This window comes from Protopterus annectens, chromosome 7.part1 (genome assembly GCF_019279795.1).
Source record: "Protopterus annectens isolate FY-2018-M chromosome 7.part1, PAN1.0, whole genome shotgun sequence".
Lineage (NCBI taxonomy): Eukaryota > Metazoa > Chordata > Ceratodontiformes > Protopteridae > Protopterus > Protopterus annectens.
The window spans coordinates 531230684-531244604 of NC_056740.1; the positions used below are offsets into that span (position 1 = coordinate 531230684).

The window sequence follows — 13921 nt, forward strand, 5'->3', positions numbered from 1 at the left end:
ACACCACTACTAGATAGGGGCCAAGGGTACTAGCTGCTAGTACAAGGGTCTAGGGAACTACTAAAGGGGCGGTGAATACCGCACAATGTGGCTGGGCTAATATATGCCTTCGGGCAGATAGCCCAGTACCAATCTATGAACCTATATAATATAGAGGGGAAAACAATTGGTAATGACGTTATCTGAAGTATAATTCCCATCTGCTGAAAGAAAAAAAATACACCCAGGATGTGAAATGTACCCTTCTCAGGCAGGAAGCTAGCAGGTTGTAAAATTCATGTAATCAGTATTGGAAGTGTAAGCTATAACTTTTTTCTTTCCTAAATTAGGAACCCAAAGCCATGAGAATGCAGTTAGTTTTCTTTAAAGAGGTAGCTGGCCAGAGTCAGGAAAGCGGTCATTAGTATTCAAATGAGAAACTGATCCTTTGAATTGGGGGAGGGGGCTGAATGTGAAAAAACAGATGATAAGAAATGAGCTAAAATATGTATCTGGAGCTGAAACCAGTGAACAAGCCAGTCAGTCTTGCTTGGATGACTGTGTTAAGTATGTCTGTCTATGTTGCTGTGAAATCTGTATTTGCCTGACCAATACCTTTGCTAACTTAGAACAGCTGGGGACAGTACCCTATCTTAGAGATGGTGTTAGGTTGCTTAGCTGTTTTTACTAAGATTTTACTTTATTTCTGGCCATGCAACTGATGATCATTTTCTGTTCTTTATGCATTATTTTCTAAACATGTTTATTAAACATGACTTTTTAAGTAACAAAAGTACACATAGAGTAATAAAAAAGAAAATAAATCATAACATTTCCATTATTATTTTTATGCTGTATACATGTTTTTTATTAAACAATTTTCATTCACTTGTCTCCAACGTTGCTCAGAATGCTCAATTCCTGCCTTCTCTCAAATTTCTTCTTCCTCCTGAACATTATTCTGCATGTATGATGATTCCCACAAACTCCAGATATTTCTGTGCAGTTTTATCTTTCCCTTTTCTAAAGATTCCACCTCAAGTTATTTATTTCATTTGCAGTATTCAGCACTCCAGTTTAAATTTTGATTTCCATTTTCTAGTAATTGCCTTTTTGGCATCCAAATAGCATTAAACTTAGTAAAGCCTTACTATGTCTAGACAGTTCAGATCCTATATCCTAGCTCAAAAGAATACTTTCCTTTGCTGCAATCATCTAGTCACCCAACATTTTTAACAGACTACTCTGTAGAGAATTTTTTAAATCTACAAATTTGTTACATTCCCAACAACACATGTTCCCAGTTACCTCTCTCTCTTTCCCATCACACCTCTCTCTACCTTAGGAAACCTCCTCTGGTTTGCTTGAGGTATAAAATGCCTGTGTCTTTGTAAATTGCCTTTCTAATCTTTCTTCTCAACCATTTCTAACATATCCTGGTTTATTCTTATGGATGTGCGGTATTTTATATGCCCTACTATGTATCAGTTTTTTAACAGCAGCTGCTTTCTAGACTGATGTAAAAACTCAACCAGAATTAGTCTTCAGTTAGCACTCCCCTTTCACTTTCCCAATATTTTTCTTAATTCCTGACTGGGAAGGCAGTCTCAAACCTGCAGTCCAAACTTCTGCTTAGCCTTATCCCACTCTTATTAACTGTCTCTCCCTAAGTATCTGATTCCAGTACCTTGGTTCCTTTGCTGATTTTCTCCAATAAATTCCAACTACATCTTGCCTATTTTTATATCCCTACTTGCAGTCATCCCTGTGGTAAAATCTAGTTTCTCCATTTCCATGTTTGGCTTAGTTTTTGCATGGTTGCTGCTGTTCTCATTAAGGGCCTACATCCAAAAACACACCCTCTCGTTGTTTCTTGAACTCACCAGTTTCATCATTATTCATTTTCACTTTGCTTTATAACCTTCTGCTTAAGTTCTGTATATGAGATGTAAGTTTTAAAGTATGCCTTCAAAGCAGGTAATCCTAAACTACCTTGTTCTATGGGGAGACTGATCTTCATTTATTTATATCACAAATAGACTTGAAACCGTCTAAACGTGTTCTACAGCACTGAAATGGCCCTCTCTGGATTTGTCAAGTACAAAATAATATAATCTGCTAATAAAGCTATTTTTTCTTGAGTACTATATCAGTTATATCCTTGAATTTGTGAATCCTTTATTTTCTTTGTCAATGGTTTTAAATATAAAGCAAGTAACATAGCAGAAAGAGAACAGAACAGAGAAACCCTCTCCACCTTAATTCTTGCATCCAGTCCTTCATTTGGCCTTCTCATCAGTCATATTTTTCTGTCAAGTAATGCAAAAGCTACCATTGCCCTACTCCTAAAATTGCAGCTGACTTTCACAAATGCTTTCGCTGCATCAAGATCCACCAACAATTGCAGCATTTTTTTTGCACTCTGCTTTCCTCTGGATCATTGTTTTATTACTATTGTCAAATGCCTGCCTCCCCTCCACAAAACCACACTGATCCATATCTATCACTATTGGCAACACCTTTATTATTCCTTTAGTTAGTATAGACTTAACCACTTTATAATCATGGTTTAAAATGGAAATTGGTCTATATGAAGCTGAGTCTAAAGGGTTTTTACCTTCTTTAAGTAATACAGCCACCATAGCTTTCTCCCAAGATAATGGTACTGTCTTCTGTTTTAAAATATTTACTAAACAAAATTGTCCAGATCTTTATCACGTTCTTCCATCTTAACTTTACTGGAATACCATTTCCACTTGAAGACTTCCTTGGTGATTGATTGTACATCACCATTTACTTCTCATTCCTTCTTATCTTATCTTCCTGTAATCCTGGCATACCTAAGCCTTTCATATTTCCACTTTTTTACTTTTCTTGGTTTCCCCATTCCTCTGCTTTCTATACTCACTGGTTAGTTTTCTTATTATAGGCTCCCTAAGTTTGGCAGTAACACTTTCTACTTTCTGTTGCCTAAGTCACTGGCTATGAGTTTTTGTGCTGTAGAGTTGTTATAAAAAATAGCTGTTTAACAGCAATCTTTCTAAACTCATGCATATTATTAAGATACTCCCTTATTTTCTCTTTAGTAGTCTGCATTTCTGCATCTTCTTGCCTTATTCTGCAATACTTTAACCTTTATCAGCCTCCTAAGTAATTCCTATTACTTCTTAATCATATATCTTTCTCTTTTATTTCTACCCTATTTTTAAACTCCATTTTCAGTTTATTCCACTCATTAACTATAATGTTGGAAGATATTTCAATCTTTCCTAATAATTCCGGAATAATTTTCAGTACCAATTCCTTAAGTTCCTCTCTTTTTAACAGGTAGGTGGGAAAGCACCAGTATCTTAGTTTTACTTCATTACCCTGCATTTTTGTCTTGTTTTTTTATCCGTGCATGATCTGAAATAGTTATTGGATGTGCATCAAAGCTTTCAATTAAGTGCACATGCTCCAGTGAAATATAATTTATGTCTAGTCTAGCCCAGTTATTGTACCTTGGAGAATAACATGTAAATTCTTTCCAAGTTCCTGGTGCTGAATTCACATCTTCATTACCAAATATTTTCGTAATTTTTTTTTTTTCAGAAACCTACCCTCTTTGTTTATATTTTCCTTTGTAGGGCCCTGTAATATTCCAAGTTCCAGTCCCTGCTTATAAGTAATATTCCCTGCTGAAAGCTAATTATTTCTTCTAAAATTTTCTGAATTTCCATAATAGCAGTTTTTGGTGGAATATAAATAGATGTCAGTATAATCGCCCCTTACTACCACAAATCTACCAGTATTATCTTTATTTTTTTCTGTTCTATCAATATTGGAGCCCCTCTAGCAGTTAATATAATCAATTAATTTTCCTGTGTCCCTGATATTCTGCTGAATATCCATCCTGAATTTTGCTTGTGGCAAATAAGACGTATTTGTGAGACAGATACGTGTCTCAGAGGATCTCCATGCCGTTGAACAGGCTCCCCATCCATGTGAAGCAGAGTACATCCCTAAATCTATTTAAGCATAATCTTGACCAATTGATGAGAAATCAGAAATTCACCAAGGGTCTGGCCCCCATGTCTCTGATAGCCAGAGGTGGACACTAATGTCCAAACTAACACACACACACACACATATACCCCTAACCCCTTGAAACTTCCTAACATGTCTATGATAGGGTGGGCATTACTTCTCTCTCCAGCTAACATTACCCCCCCCCCCACATAACCACTAGAAACTTCTTAGCTACCATACCCCTTCCTAATAAATGCCCATGATACATAGGGACATAATTGGGTTGGGTTGCATGGCTAGGCCTGTAAAGGTTCTGGTGGTCATTAGCCTAGTATATACCTATGAATCTATGGACAACTGCATAGAAGACCAGTCCACCAAGTATTAGTGTGACGTACAAGTTGGAAGTTGTAAACATATATTCAAAAGAACTGAAATGCAGAATATGGAACAGCTTTTTATCAGAATAACTGCCTTATCAGTTTTATCATGGAATGTCAGTGGCAGTGTGGCTGTACCAAAAAACAAAGACTACTGAATTATATTAAGAAGTGTAGGGTGCAAGTAGCAATGTTACAGGAGACATGTTTGAATAAAAATGAGCATGTGGCTTTGGCAAAGGAAAGACTTCAGAATGGATACTCAGTAGAATATTAGGAACAAAAGGAAAATAAAGCAATTGTACTGGGGTTTATATTAAATTCTCGAAAGCCGACAATGTCGAATCTGACACGACACGAGAATAGCGAAACTGCAGAATATCGAACAGGTAAATGGAAATTTCCGTAAAGGGAGATTTCTGTTTACTTCAATGTAGTGCAGTCTCGGAGATGAAATATTTAAGTAGTGGGGGGTGTGTGGGGGGGGTGCACCGTTTAGTTTTTTTTTTTTTTGTCGTTTTATTTATTTTTTTTTTTCGAACATTCAATGTTTTAACAGTTCGATCACTAAAGGTCGACCTTTAGTGATTCAAGCTGTTAAATATTCAATGTTCTAATATAGACCCATTATACTGATTGCAAGAAGGTCTCCAGTAATGATAGAAGATGAAAAGAAAATAAATAATAGTAGATGTGTAGTAATAAGGAGTTATTGGCAGGGAAACAGGGTTACACTGGTATTTATTTATATTCTGCTTAGAACTAATGTGATAGAGCTTAAGAGAATTTTTTGAGAAATTTTTAGCTTTCAGAAGGGAAGCATTATTTATGGGTTGAGTTTGGAAACTGATTTGCAGTAGTGAGGATAAATCACAGGGTTCTAGAATAGAAAATGTGACAGAAATAAGTCAACTTTCTGAAGATATATATGTGAATATTTAGAACAAAAGATGTGAATCTACTAGCAGGATCTAAGGCAGAATTTACATATTATTCCCCAAGGAACAGTAAAGAAGTTATCTTACAACCATACCCTTTCCTTCTCAGACCTGTCCCCTTTGGTATGTACAAATCCAAATATATATCATTCAGCTGGAAAGGCCTCAAAGATTACTAACCAATAAAATGAAAGGTGTTAAATCTTTCAACCACCTCAACAGAGTAGCATGACTCTCCTTATACTCAGTAGCCTACAGATTGCTGTGAGGTCACCTACATCTTGCTTTTTGAGCAGTAAAATACTCAGTCCGATTTGACCTCCCATTTCTTTGCAAAACCAGTAGTTCTACAGACTCTTAGACTAAAGACCTAAAGCTATACCAACAAATAAACAAGACTAGCAGGAGGGATAGGTTCCTAACTCAACGTTTTCTTAGTGTAGAGAATAAATTATCACTACAGGTACTACTCTGTCTACCTCTGAGGCTAATCTTGAAGACTGGATGGGTAGACACAAATTTACGCCAGAGTAATCATATACAGCCTTGATCAGTTTGGGATGGGAGCACTACTAAGTACTTGAAAAGGGTTTGCTTAAAGGTGTCTATGGCTAGGTATCTTATCGTTCTCATGATTGCATGCCTAGTATGTTCATATGTTCGTTTGTAGAATAACTTGAATAGACTAGATAAAGATGTCACATTAACATGAGTATTTAGATGTAAACTTTACCCGCGGTGGTGGTGCTGTGGTAGCGTTATCGCCTCATAGTAAGATGCTGTCCGGTTCAATTCTCAGCAAGAGCGTCTTCTGTGTGGAGATATGCGTGAATGGGCGTACCTTCGTTGAAGGTTGTGCGTCAGGGCTGGTAACTTGGCACGTAAAAATCAACTACCAATCATTAGTGGACCGGAGCTCCGCTGTGGCGACCCCTAACCGGGAAAAGCCGAAAGACACAACAACAACATTTAGATGTAAACTTTGAAACACATCTAATAACTGTTTCAGATGATGCACTAATAAAGACTTAGATAAAGATGCAGGTTAATGAATTAAAAATGAGACAGTGGTGCTTCCCTACTTATCTTATAGGTTCATAGGTTGGTACTAGGCTATCGGCCCTAGGGCTTATACAAGCCTAGCCATAACAATTCCCTGGCTATTTCTTCCCCCGATATTGACTTCCTTGGACCCCTGTCTAGCAGGGCGACTGACGTGATCCCAGGGTGCATCCCTGTTAGAAAGACAGGAATTTTCGGAATGGCTAGTTGAAACAATCTGAGAAGGGGTATCTAGGAAGAGGGATTAAATAAAAATGCTGTTTAAGGGTTGGGAGGGTGGCTTAATGGCTAAGGTGTTTGTCTTACAAACACAAGGTGCAGGGTTTGAGTCTCACAAGGGATAACTGGCTAGGCTTACATGACTCTCAGGGGCAATTAGCCTAGTACTAACCTATGAACTATGAACCTATGAACTAAGAATATGATAGAAATAAGAGAAAGGGAGATATGGGAAAGAAGTAAAAGGAATTATTTAGATGATTATCAAAGGTTGAAGTATCATAAAAGAAGGGGAATCTCCCAGAACAAGAATTGGAGCAGTTGCTGAGTTCTGAAGGACAAATTTGGCTTTGTCAAAGGCAGATCATGCCTTTTAAACTTGGTTGACTTTTTTGAAACAGTCACCAAGGCCATTGACGAGGGAAAGGCAGTCCATACAGCCTACCTAGACCTGGCGAAGGCTTTCGATACAATACCCCATTCGGGTATCATTGAAAAACTCATCAACTTAAATGTAAACCCATACATTACAAGATGGGTTGCAAACTGGCTGAGTGACAGAACCCACAGGGTCAGAGTTGCTGGCGCCATGTCAGACTCTAAGCCTGTCACAAGTGGTGTCCCACAGAGCTCAGTCCTGGGCCCACTCTTGTTTGGCATCTACTTTTCTGAAGTACAAGCAAACACAGGAGGGTTATGGCTGACAAAGTTCGCAGATGACTGCAAACTGGGCGCCGTAGTTGAGAACACATCCGACACAGATATCCTTCAGAAGGGTCTCACAGAAACGGATAACTGGTGCCAGAGCCATGGCCTCAAGTTAAATGCCAAGAAATGCATAGTCATACCCTTCGGGAAAAATAAGGTTACCCCTATACGTACCATATAGGTGGCAATCCCCTGAACACAGAAGAAGTTATTAGGGACCTGGGAACCCAGGTTGACAGTAGCCTTTCATTCGACACTCATATTGCTAAAGTAGTTAGGAAGACCTTCTACATTGCCCACCTTATCATGAAGGGATTCACATCTAGATCAAGGGAAGTCATAGTCTCCCTATACTCATCAGACCAATGATCGAGTACAATGCCCCATTCGGAATGTATCTGACCCGACACTTGCAGCAGCTGGAGAGGCCACAAAAGTTCCTCACCAAAAGGATAAAGGGTCTCAAAAATCTGTCTTATGCTGCACGAGTGAAAGAACTCCAGTTATATATAGTTGCGTACCGCTTACTCAGAGGTGACCTATGCCTGACATACAAGGCCATGTCAAACCCAGATTTGATGAATATGCTTCATCTCAAAAAATCTAGATCCCTCAGAGCCACAAGGGCGGGTGACTTAAACCTCGACACGGTTATTAATAGGACGTGCTGGAGGGATAGATTCATCACCCAAAGACTCCCTATGCTGTGGAACAAAATCCCGGTTTATGTGAGGCAGAGCACCTCGCTGGCCTTGTTCAAGAGGAATCTTGACCAATGGATGGGAGATCGCAGATACACCCCAGGGGTTACCTCAGTGTCACTGCTCGACAGAGGCACAGCTAAATAATGGGCATAGTTTCTCCAAACTAAGGGGTGGCGTAAGCCACAAAACTATGGCTAGGCTTATAAATGCCCTCGGGCAGATAGCCTAGTATGAACCTATGAACCTAAATAAGAGAGTATTTGAATAATATGCATGAATTCAGAATGGTTAATGCTAAATGATTACTAGATAGTGGAAATCAAACCTAAACCAACTGCATTTGAATATTATAAAAGAGATAAAAGAACTGGAAGAGGGATGTTTAGAAAAAGGAAGGGGCAAATTATATTGAAATAAATGGAAATGTGGAAATAGTACATGCGGAATAATATTCAGGAGGAGTGAGGTATAAATCCTAGGTAAATTACAAACAAGGAAAGTACTATCTTACTTTACTATCTCTAGCATAAACAGTAGTCACTGATACAATTCACCTCACCTCACGTTTAAAATATGTATGCATACTTTACATAGTTATTTTATAATAAAACATATTGTGTACTTCAATACTAAGAACAAAACTTTTACTTACAGTTACATATTCAGTCCCTTCATTGTTCTTCTGTAGAGTAAAGACAGAGTGGGAATCGTGCTTTGGAGTCCTCCCCACCCATTTAACACAGCCAAAAAGCTTCCCATCTTTCTTAACCACCACTTCTTGCAGAAGCACAGTTCTCATGTCTAAACTGATTTAATGGAAATAATACTTTACAATTCTTTATTTAGTTCTGAATTTTGTATTACCATTTTTGTTTTATTTCTGAATATCCCATTATTGTCAGTCTTCTTCCTCATCATCTCAACCACACAACGCCAGTCTCTGTTGCAAAGGTACGCCTGATTTTTTAGTCAGTCATTTGCCTTTGTTGTCACTAAATCATTTCCTTTGGAAAAATTAACAGTTTCACTGGCAAATTCCCTCTATACGTTTTGTTATTGTTGGAAGAATGAGCAGTATCCTCTTCAACTTTCTGTCTCACTGTTTTCTGAATGAACTTTTTTCCTCATTTCCTTGGTCTTCATCCAAAATTGCCTTTGATCCTTCAGGAAAAGTATTCCAAAGACAGCTGGATATAGCAACTTGAATCTCACAATTGCGTCTCTGCATCCCAATTGCAGAGGTAATTTTGCTTCTCTTCTGCATGGTAAATAATGATTTTCCACAAACACTGTGGTGTTCCAAATTTTAATAACTTTCCCTTCTGCCATAGTTTTGTCTGGAGCAACTCTTTCAGCAGGTATGATGGCATATATTATTAACGTCTTTCTTTTGGCCAGACTTTGATCATAGACACAGTGTGAGCTTTCATTTAATAACTCCTGCTGTAAAATACCAGTCCAGTTGGCTATTTGTACTTTCATAAAGTGAATGCAATCTGTTCCTTTCAGTTTCTTTGGTATAGCAGAACATCTTAATTTTTTTTCTGGGAGCTTTGTCTTCTAACTGTAATATTTTTGAATAATTTATTTTTTAAGAAGTCTCATTTTCAGCATTTCTTTTTAAGAAGTCTCATTTTCAGCTAATCCTTCCTTCATTACAACCAGTGATGTCTGCATTTTTATCAAATCATTTGAATAACTACTTAAAATTTCTTCTCTGCTTTCCAAACTTTTGTCATTTGACTTTCTATATGCCTCCAATGTCTCAATTATTTTAACCACATCTGAATTCAATTGATTTTTTTCTTCTGAATTACTGGAATCCATTTCCTGTACCAAAGTTGAAACCTGAAACTCATTACATCCGAGTGACGCCTCCAGGTGCATTTGCAGTTCACTCCTGCTGACGCCTGTAGGCGTCAAATATTGTTTGTTCATATTAGCATGGTTTTGGAATTATTGATGCAATGTACAAAGTTTTAGAAGATTTCATATTAAAGCTTACGCAATTGCAAACTCCACTGCATTAATATTTGATCTCTGTCTAGTGCAAGTAAATAGATATTAACTGTTGTTTTTATGATATTAATTTATATGGATATCATTTTCACATTTTTCTAAATATATCAACAACCAAGTAGCACAGACAGAACACCTTACCTTCATATGAAAGGTCTTATCTAGATGAATAAAATGCTGCCGACAGCATGTATGTAACTTGAGTGGTTGCTGAGATATTGTAAGTTGTTTAAAAATATTACAAATGTAATAGTTACTGTGTTTACTGTGACTTATAAAATTTGGTTTAAGACCGAGAACCTAAAAAATACTACCCCTATAAAAATAGTTTGGGCTGATGTTTTTGTCATTTATACTTCTTTAATAATCCTTATGGTTGCAGAGATATGAACATTTGTTTGAAATGTGGGGACATAATTTGAGTCTATGAAGAGTCTTAGTTAGGCTCTGCCCATCGGAAGTTACAGTGCAGACTTCCTGAGCTCCACTGGAGTGAATGAGTTTAAGAACTGCAAAGCTGTTATCCTTTTCCATTTGATATTTTATTTTTTTTATTTTCTCCAGTTTTTTTTTCTTTGCTGGCATTCAGGGAGTGTAGAGACTAGTCAGTAAATGAGTTTTACCCAAATTGTTAGCTTTTGCTGACTTTTTGTAGCACTTTTTCACACTGGGAGAGTGCTAATTGTTCTGCTTTTTAGAGTACAGCCACTCTCAAAACCATTCCTTGATCATTATTTACCTCTATATATTTAATGTGTATTGGCACCATCTTGAATTCCTTGTTGAGTAAATATTTTTTAATTTATTGACTTCTGTGATCTTATGCCTGGGCATTTATGTATGCATTGTTATTTATTATCTAAGGAGAGAGCATGGCAAATTGTAACATTCCTCTCCAAAACCAGAACATTTGAGCATACTACCATTGAAATCCTAGTTTTTATCATCTATATTTGACTGACAACCTTGCCAGGAAGAAAAATGTGGGGGAATGGAAGAATTGTACCACTCTTTCTCTGGTGTGTGTGTGTGTGTGTGTGTGTGTGTGTGTGTGTGTGTGTATTTGTTGGGTGTGCGTGTGTGGTACAGTGGTGGCAATGATGGGATCCAAACCTCAACAGTGCCATACGGACTGTCCCATATTGGTATTAGTAGGCCAGCTCTTAAAATAAGTGTTTATTATTTTCAGCAAACTGCTTGAGTACAGTTTTGAACAGTTTATGTAGATCTAGATTTAATGTAAAGCTCTACTGTCTGGATACTGGCTGGCAACAGTAGTAGTTATTATAGCTGTTTAAGTATGTGAGAGTGTTAAGGAAGTCATATTATTAATATTATTATTATAACTGGGCATATGTTAGATTAACATAAGTTTGAAATAGTGGGATAAAGTTAAGAGTAAGAGGAATGCTTGTCAGTTAAAGTATAATGTGTAGAATATGACTCTACTAGATCTATGAGTGCCTTTGTAAAGCTGTGTATTCCTTAGCATGTTATTGTATATCCAAAGGTAAGGGACACTGTGTTAGGTGAGTTTGAAAGGTAAATTGTGAGCCACACTCTGGCTTCTGCCTTAGTTTTAATTCATTTTGCCCTAACTCATGGATGTTATAGTGAAAGGAAAAAAAAAAAAGCCTGGCTGTATTTGACCCCAGAATCTTGCGAGCAATTGGGATTTGGAACCCTAAATGGGTAGGATGTCCTTTCTGTGTCTTATGTTCATTTTTACATATTTAAGATTTGACAGAGTGGGAGAAGAAACCCTGAATGAATGTGTTGCTTAATGTATGTGTGTGTTGTGTGTGTACATATATAGACTTTTGCAAGTTTTTTTTGTTGGCTTACTGTATATTTTGCTAACACTATCTTACAGTTGTTATATATTGTATATAGTGTGTGTCTCTTTAATTGTACTTTACTCTTTCTAGATCATGGCTGAAGAAGATTCACACAGATTCACTTTTGCTTAGCCGATACACAAATGAATAAGTAAACAAATAGCAGCTATGATGGTCTTGTGTTTATGTAAAGTATGCAACAATCTTTAAGTTTGTTGGATGGCTTCCTAGAAATAAACCACAAAATGTATGCACTGTGTCATTGTGAATGTATACATTGCATTGGAAAAGAGAAGAAAGAGAACTCATAAAACATTTTTTCTGCATTCATTTCTTCTTCCTTTGGCAAAGAGCATTTAGTTGAAAGTATATCTGAAGTGGAGCTAATCACATGATTGTCGTCTGAAATCATTCTGAGAGTTCAGTATACTTTTAGCTAAAAGTATATTGTTTAACCCTGAGTACTCAAAGAGTCAAGTTTTTTGTTTGCCTAGTTCATAGTCAAGTGCATTTGCATTATAACCATGAATGCTAAGGATAGCTTGTGTATGTTTAAAATGTGGTTGCACTGGTTTACCTCAAAATATTGTTAATGACAATGTTACATATATAGAATGACTGAGCCAATGATACAGTTCAGTGATTTTGTAAACATTTTCACTTTACCAGACTCATCATCATGAACTAAAGGAAAACGGATCTGAGATAGTGGTTACCAATGAAAACAAGAAGGAATATATTCAGTAAGTATTTTCATATTTCTCATAGCACTGTTGGATTTATTTTTGTCTTGGAGAAGAATTTGTTACCTCTCTTATGTGGATAACAAATAATCAATGTGTTTAATGCACAAACAAAGCGAGACATAAATAATAATTATAACGCTCAGCAGCTTTGCTCCTGGCAAGTCCTTTTTCTGGAGCTAACATTGTTTCATGGCAAACAGTCCTGTTATGAATTTTTGTTAATACATAGAATGTAGCCAAGGTATTTCACAGTATCCCAGTGGTTAGTAGTGTTTAAACATAAACAGAAAGCAAGTAAGTGACATGTGAAGCTCAAAAAAAAAAATAATTAATGACCACCTACCAGTGTTTGCTTAGCATAATTTTGGTACATTTTTAAGAAACATCCTCCCATTCATATTTTAGGAGTGTGTTGCAGTAAAGTTCAGAAATAATAGGAATTGCATTATCAGTTGCTAGGATTGAACTGACATTATTTTCTCCCATCCTGCAAGGCCACTCCTTGACATCAGCAGGAATGTTAATTTCCATTTCTTGGCAGCTCCATTGTGATCATGCTAAGATTATTCCATTATTCATTTTTTTCAGTTTCTCAGTTCAAGTATTTTAGGTTTTTTTCCCTTTCAGCCTGGCATCCCTGAACAACAAGTGGTACTTATGTCAGACAGGTCGCTTATTCATACGCCCAGATCTTTTGTCTCACTTGAGCCTAAGCACAGAATGTAAAAGTGCAATTTTTGTCATTCTTTCAGATAGATGACCCACACGTGCATAAAGATGGTATAGAATTTTTTATTCAACGAGAAACTAATAAATGTTGCAGTCTAGTTAGGCAGAAGCCTGAAGGTTATGGGTCCCTCAAAATCTTTTTTTGCAGGGTGGGGGCAGGGGTGCCATAACACATAAGTTAACCTAACCAGAAATTTCCTCAACTTTACCTCTATCACTATGATGACCATTGCTGGATTGGTTCCAGTAGCTTGTTGAATGTTGTGCAGTTTACAAGGCTCTCATATAAAGCCAGCATTGCTAGAAACAATCTTAAACTCTTCTTAGCATTTTTGAGTGCTTCACGTCCCACATTAGGGCTGGAATAATTCTACATAAACATTGTCTTTTTTTCACTGAATGTTTATATTGTTGTATGGTTGTTATTTGATTGTATCCACTTTCACTGAAATCAGTACCAGATAATAACACTAGAAGCCACTTTGATTAAGAGCACTAATCTTGGAGGTGGCAATGCCCTCTAACCCTGTGTACAGTGCTCAAACTCCCCTACCCTTTATTTAAATAGGACTGCTGTTACTTTATAAAAAA

The 13921-nt window shown here is 37.0% G+C and overlaps 1 protein-coding gene across 1 annotated transcript in view; it reads left to right on the top strand.

The window, feature by feature from the left end:
* The window catches only part of NEDD4 (NEDD4 E3 ubiquitin protein ligase), a 1779469-nt gene that overhangs the window by 1386466 nt on the left and 379082 nt on the right, over positions 1–13921 (top strand). The window contains exon 19 of the mRNA XM_044078965.1: positions 12525–12598. Coding sequence (XP_043934900.1) covers positions 12525–12598 — 74 coding nt within the window. The remainder of the gene's footprint in view (positions 1–12524; positions 12599–13921) is intronic.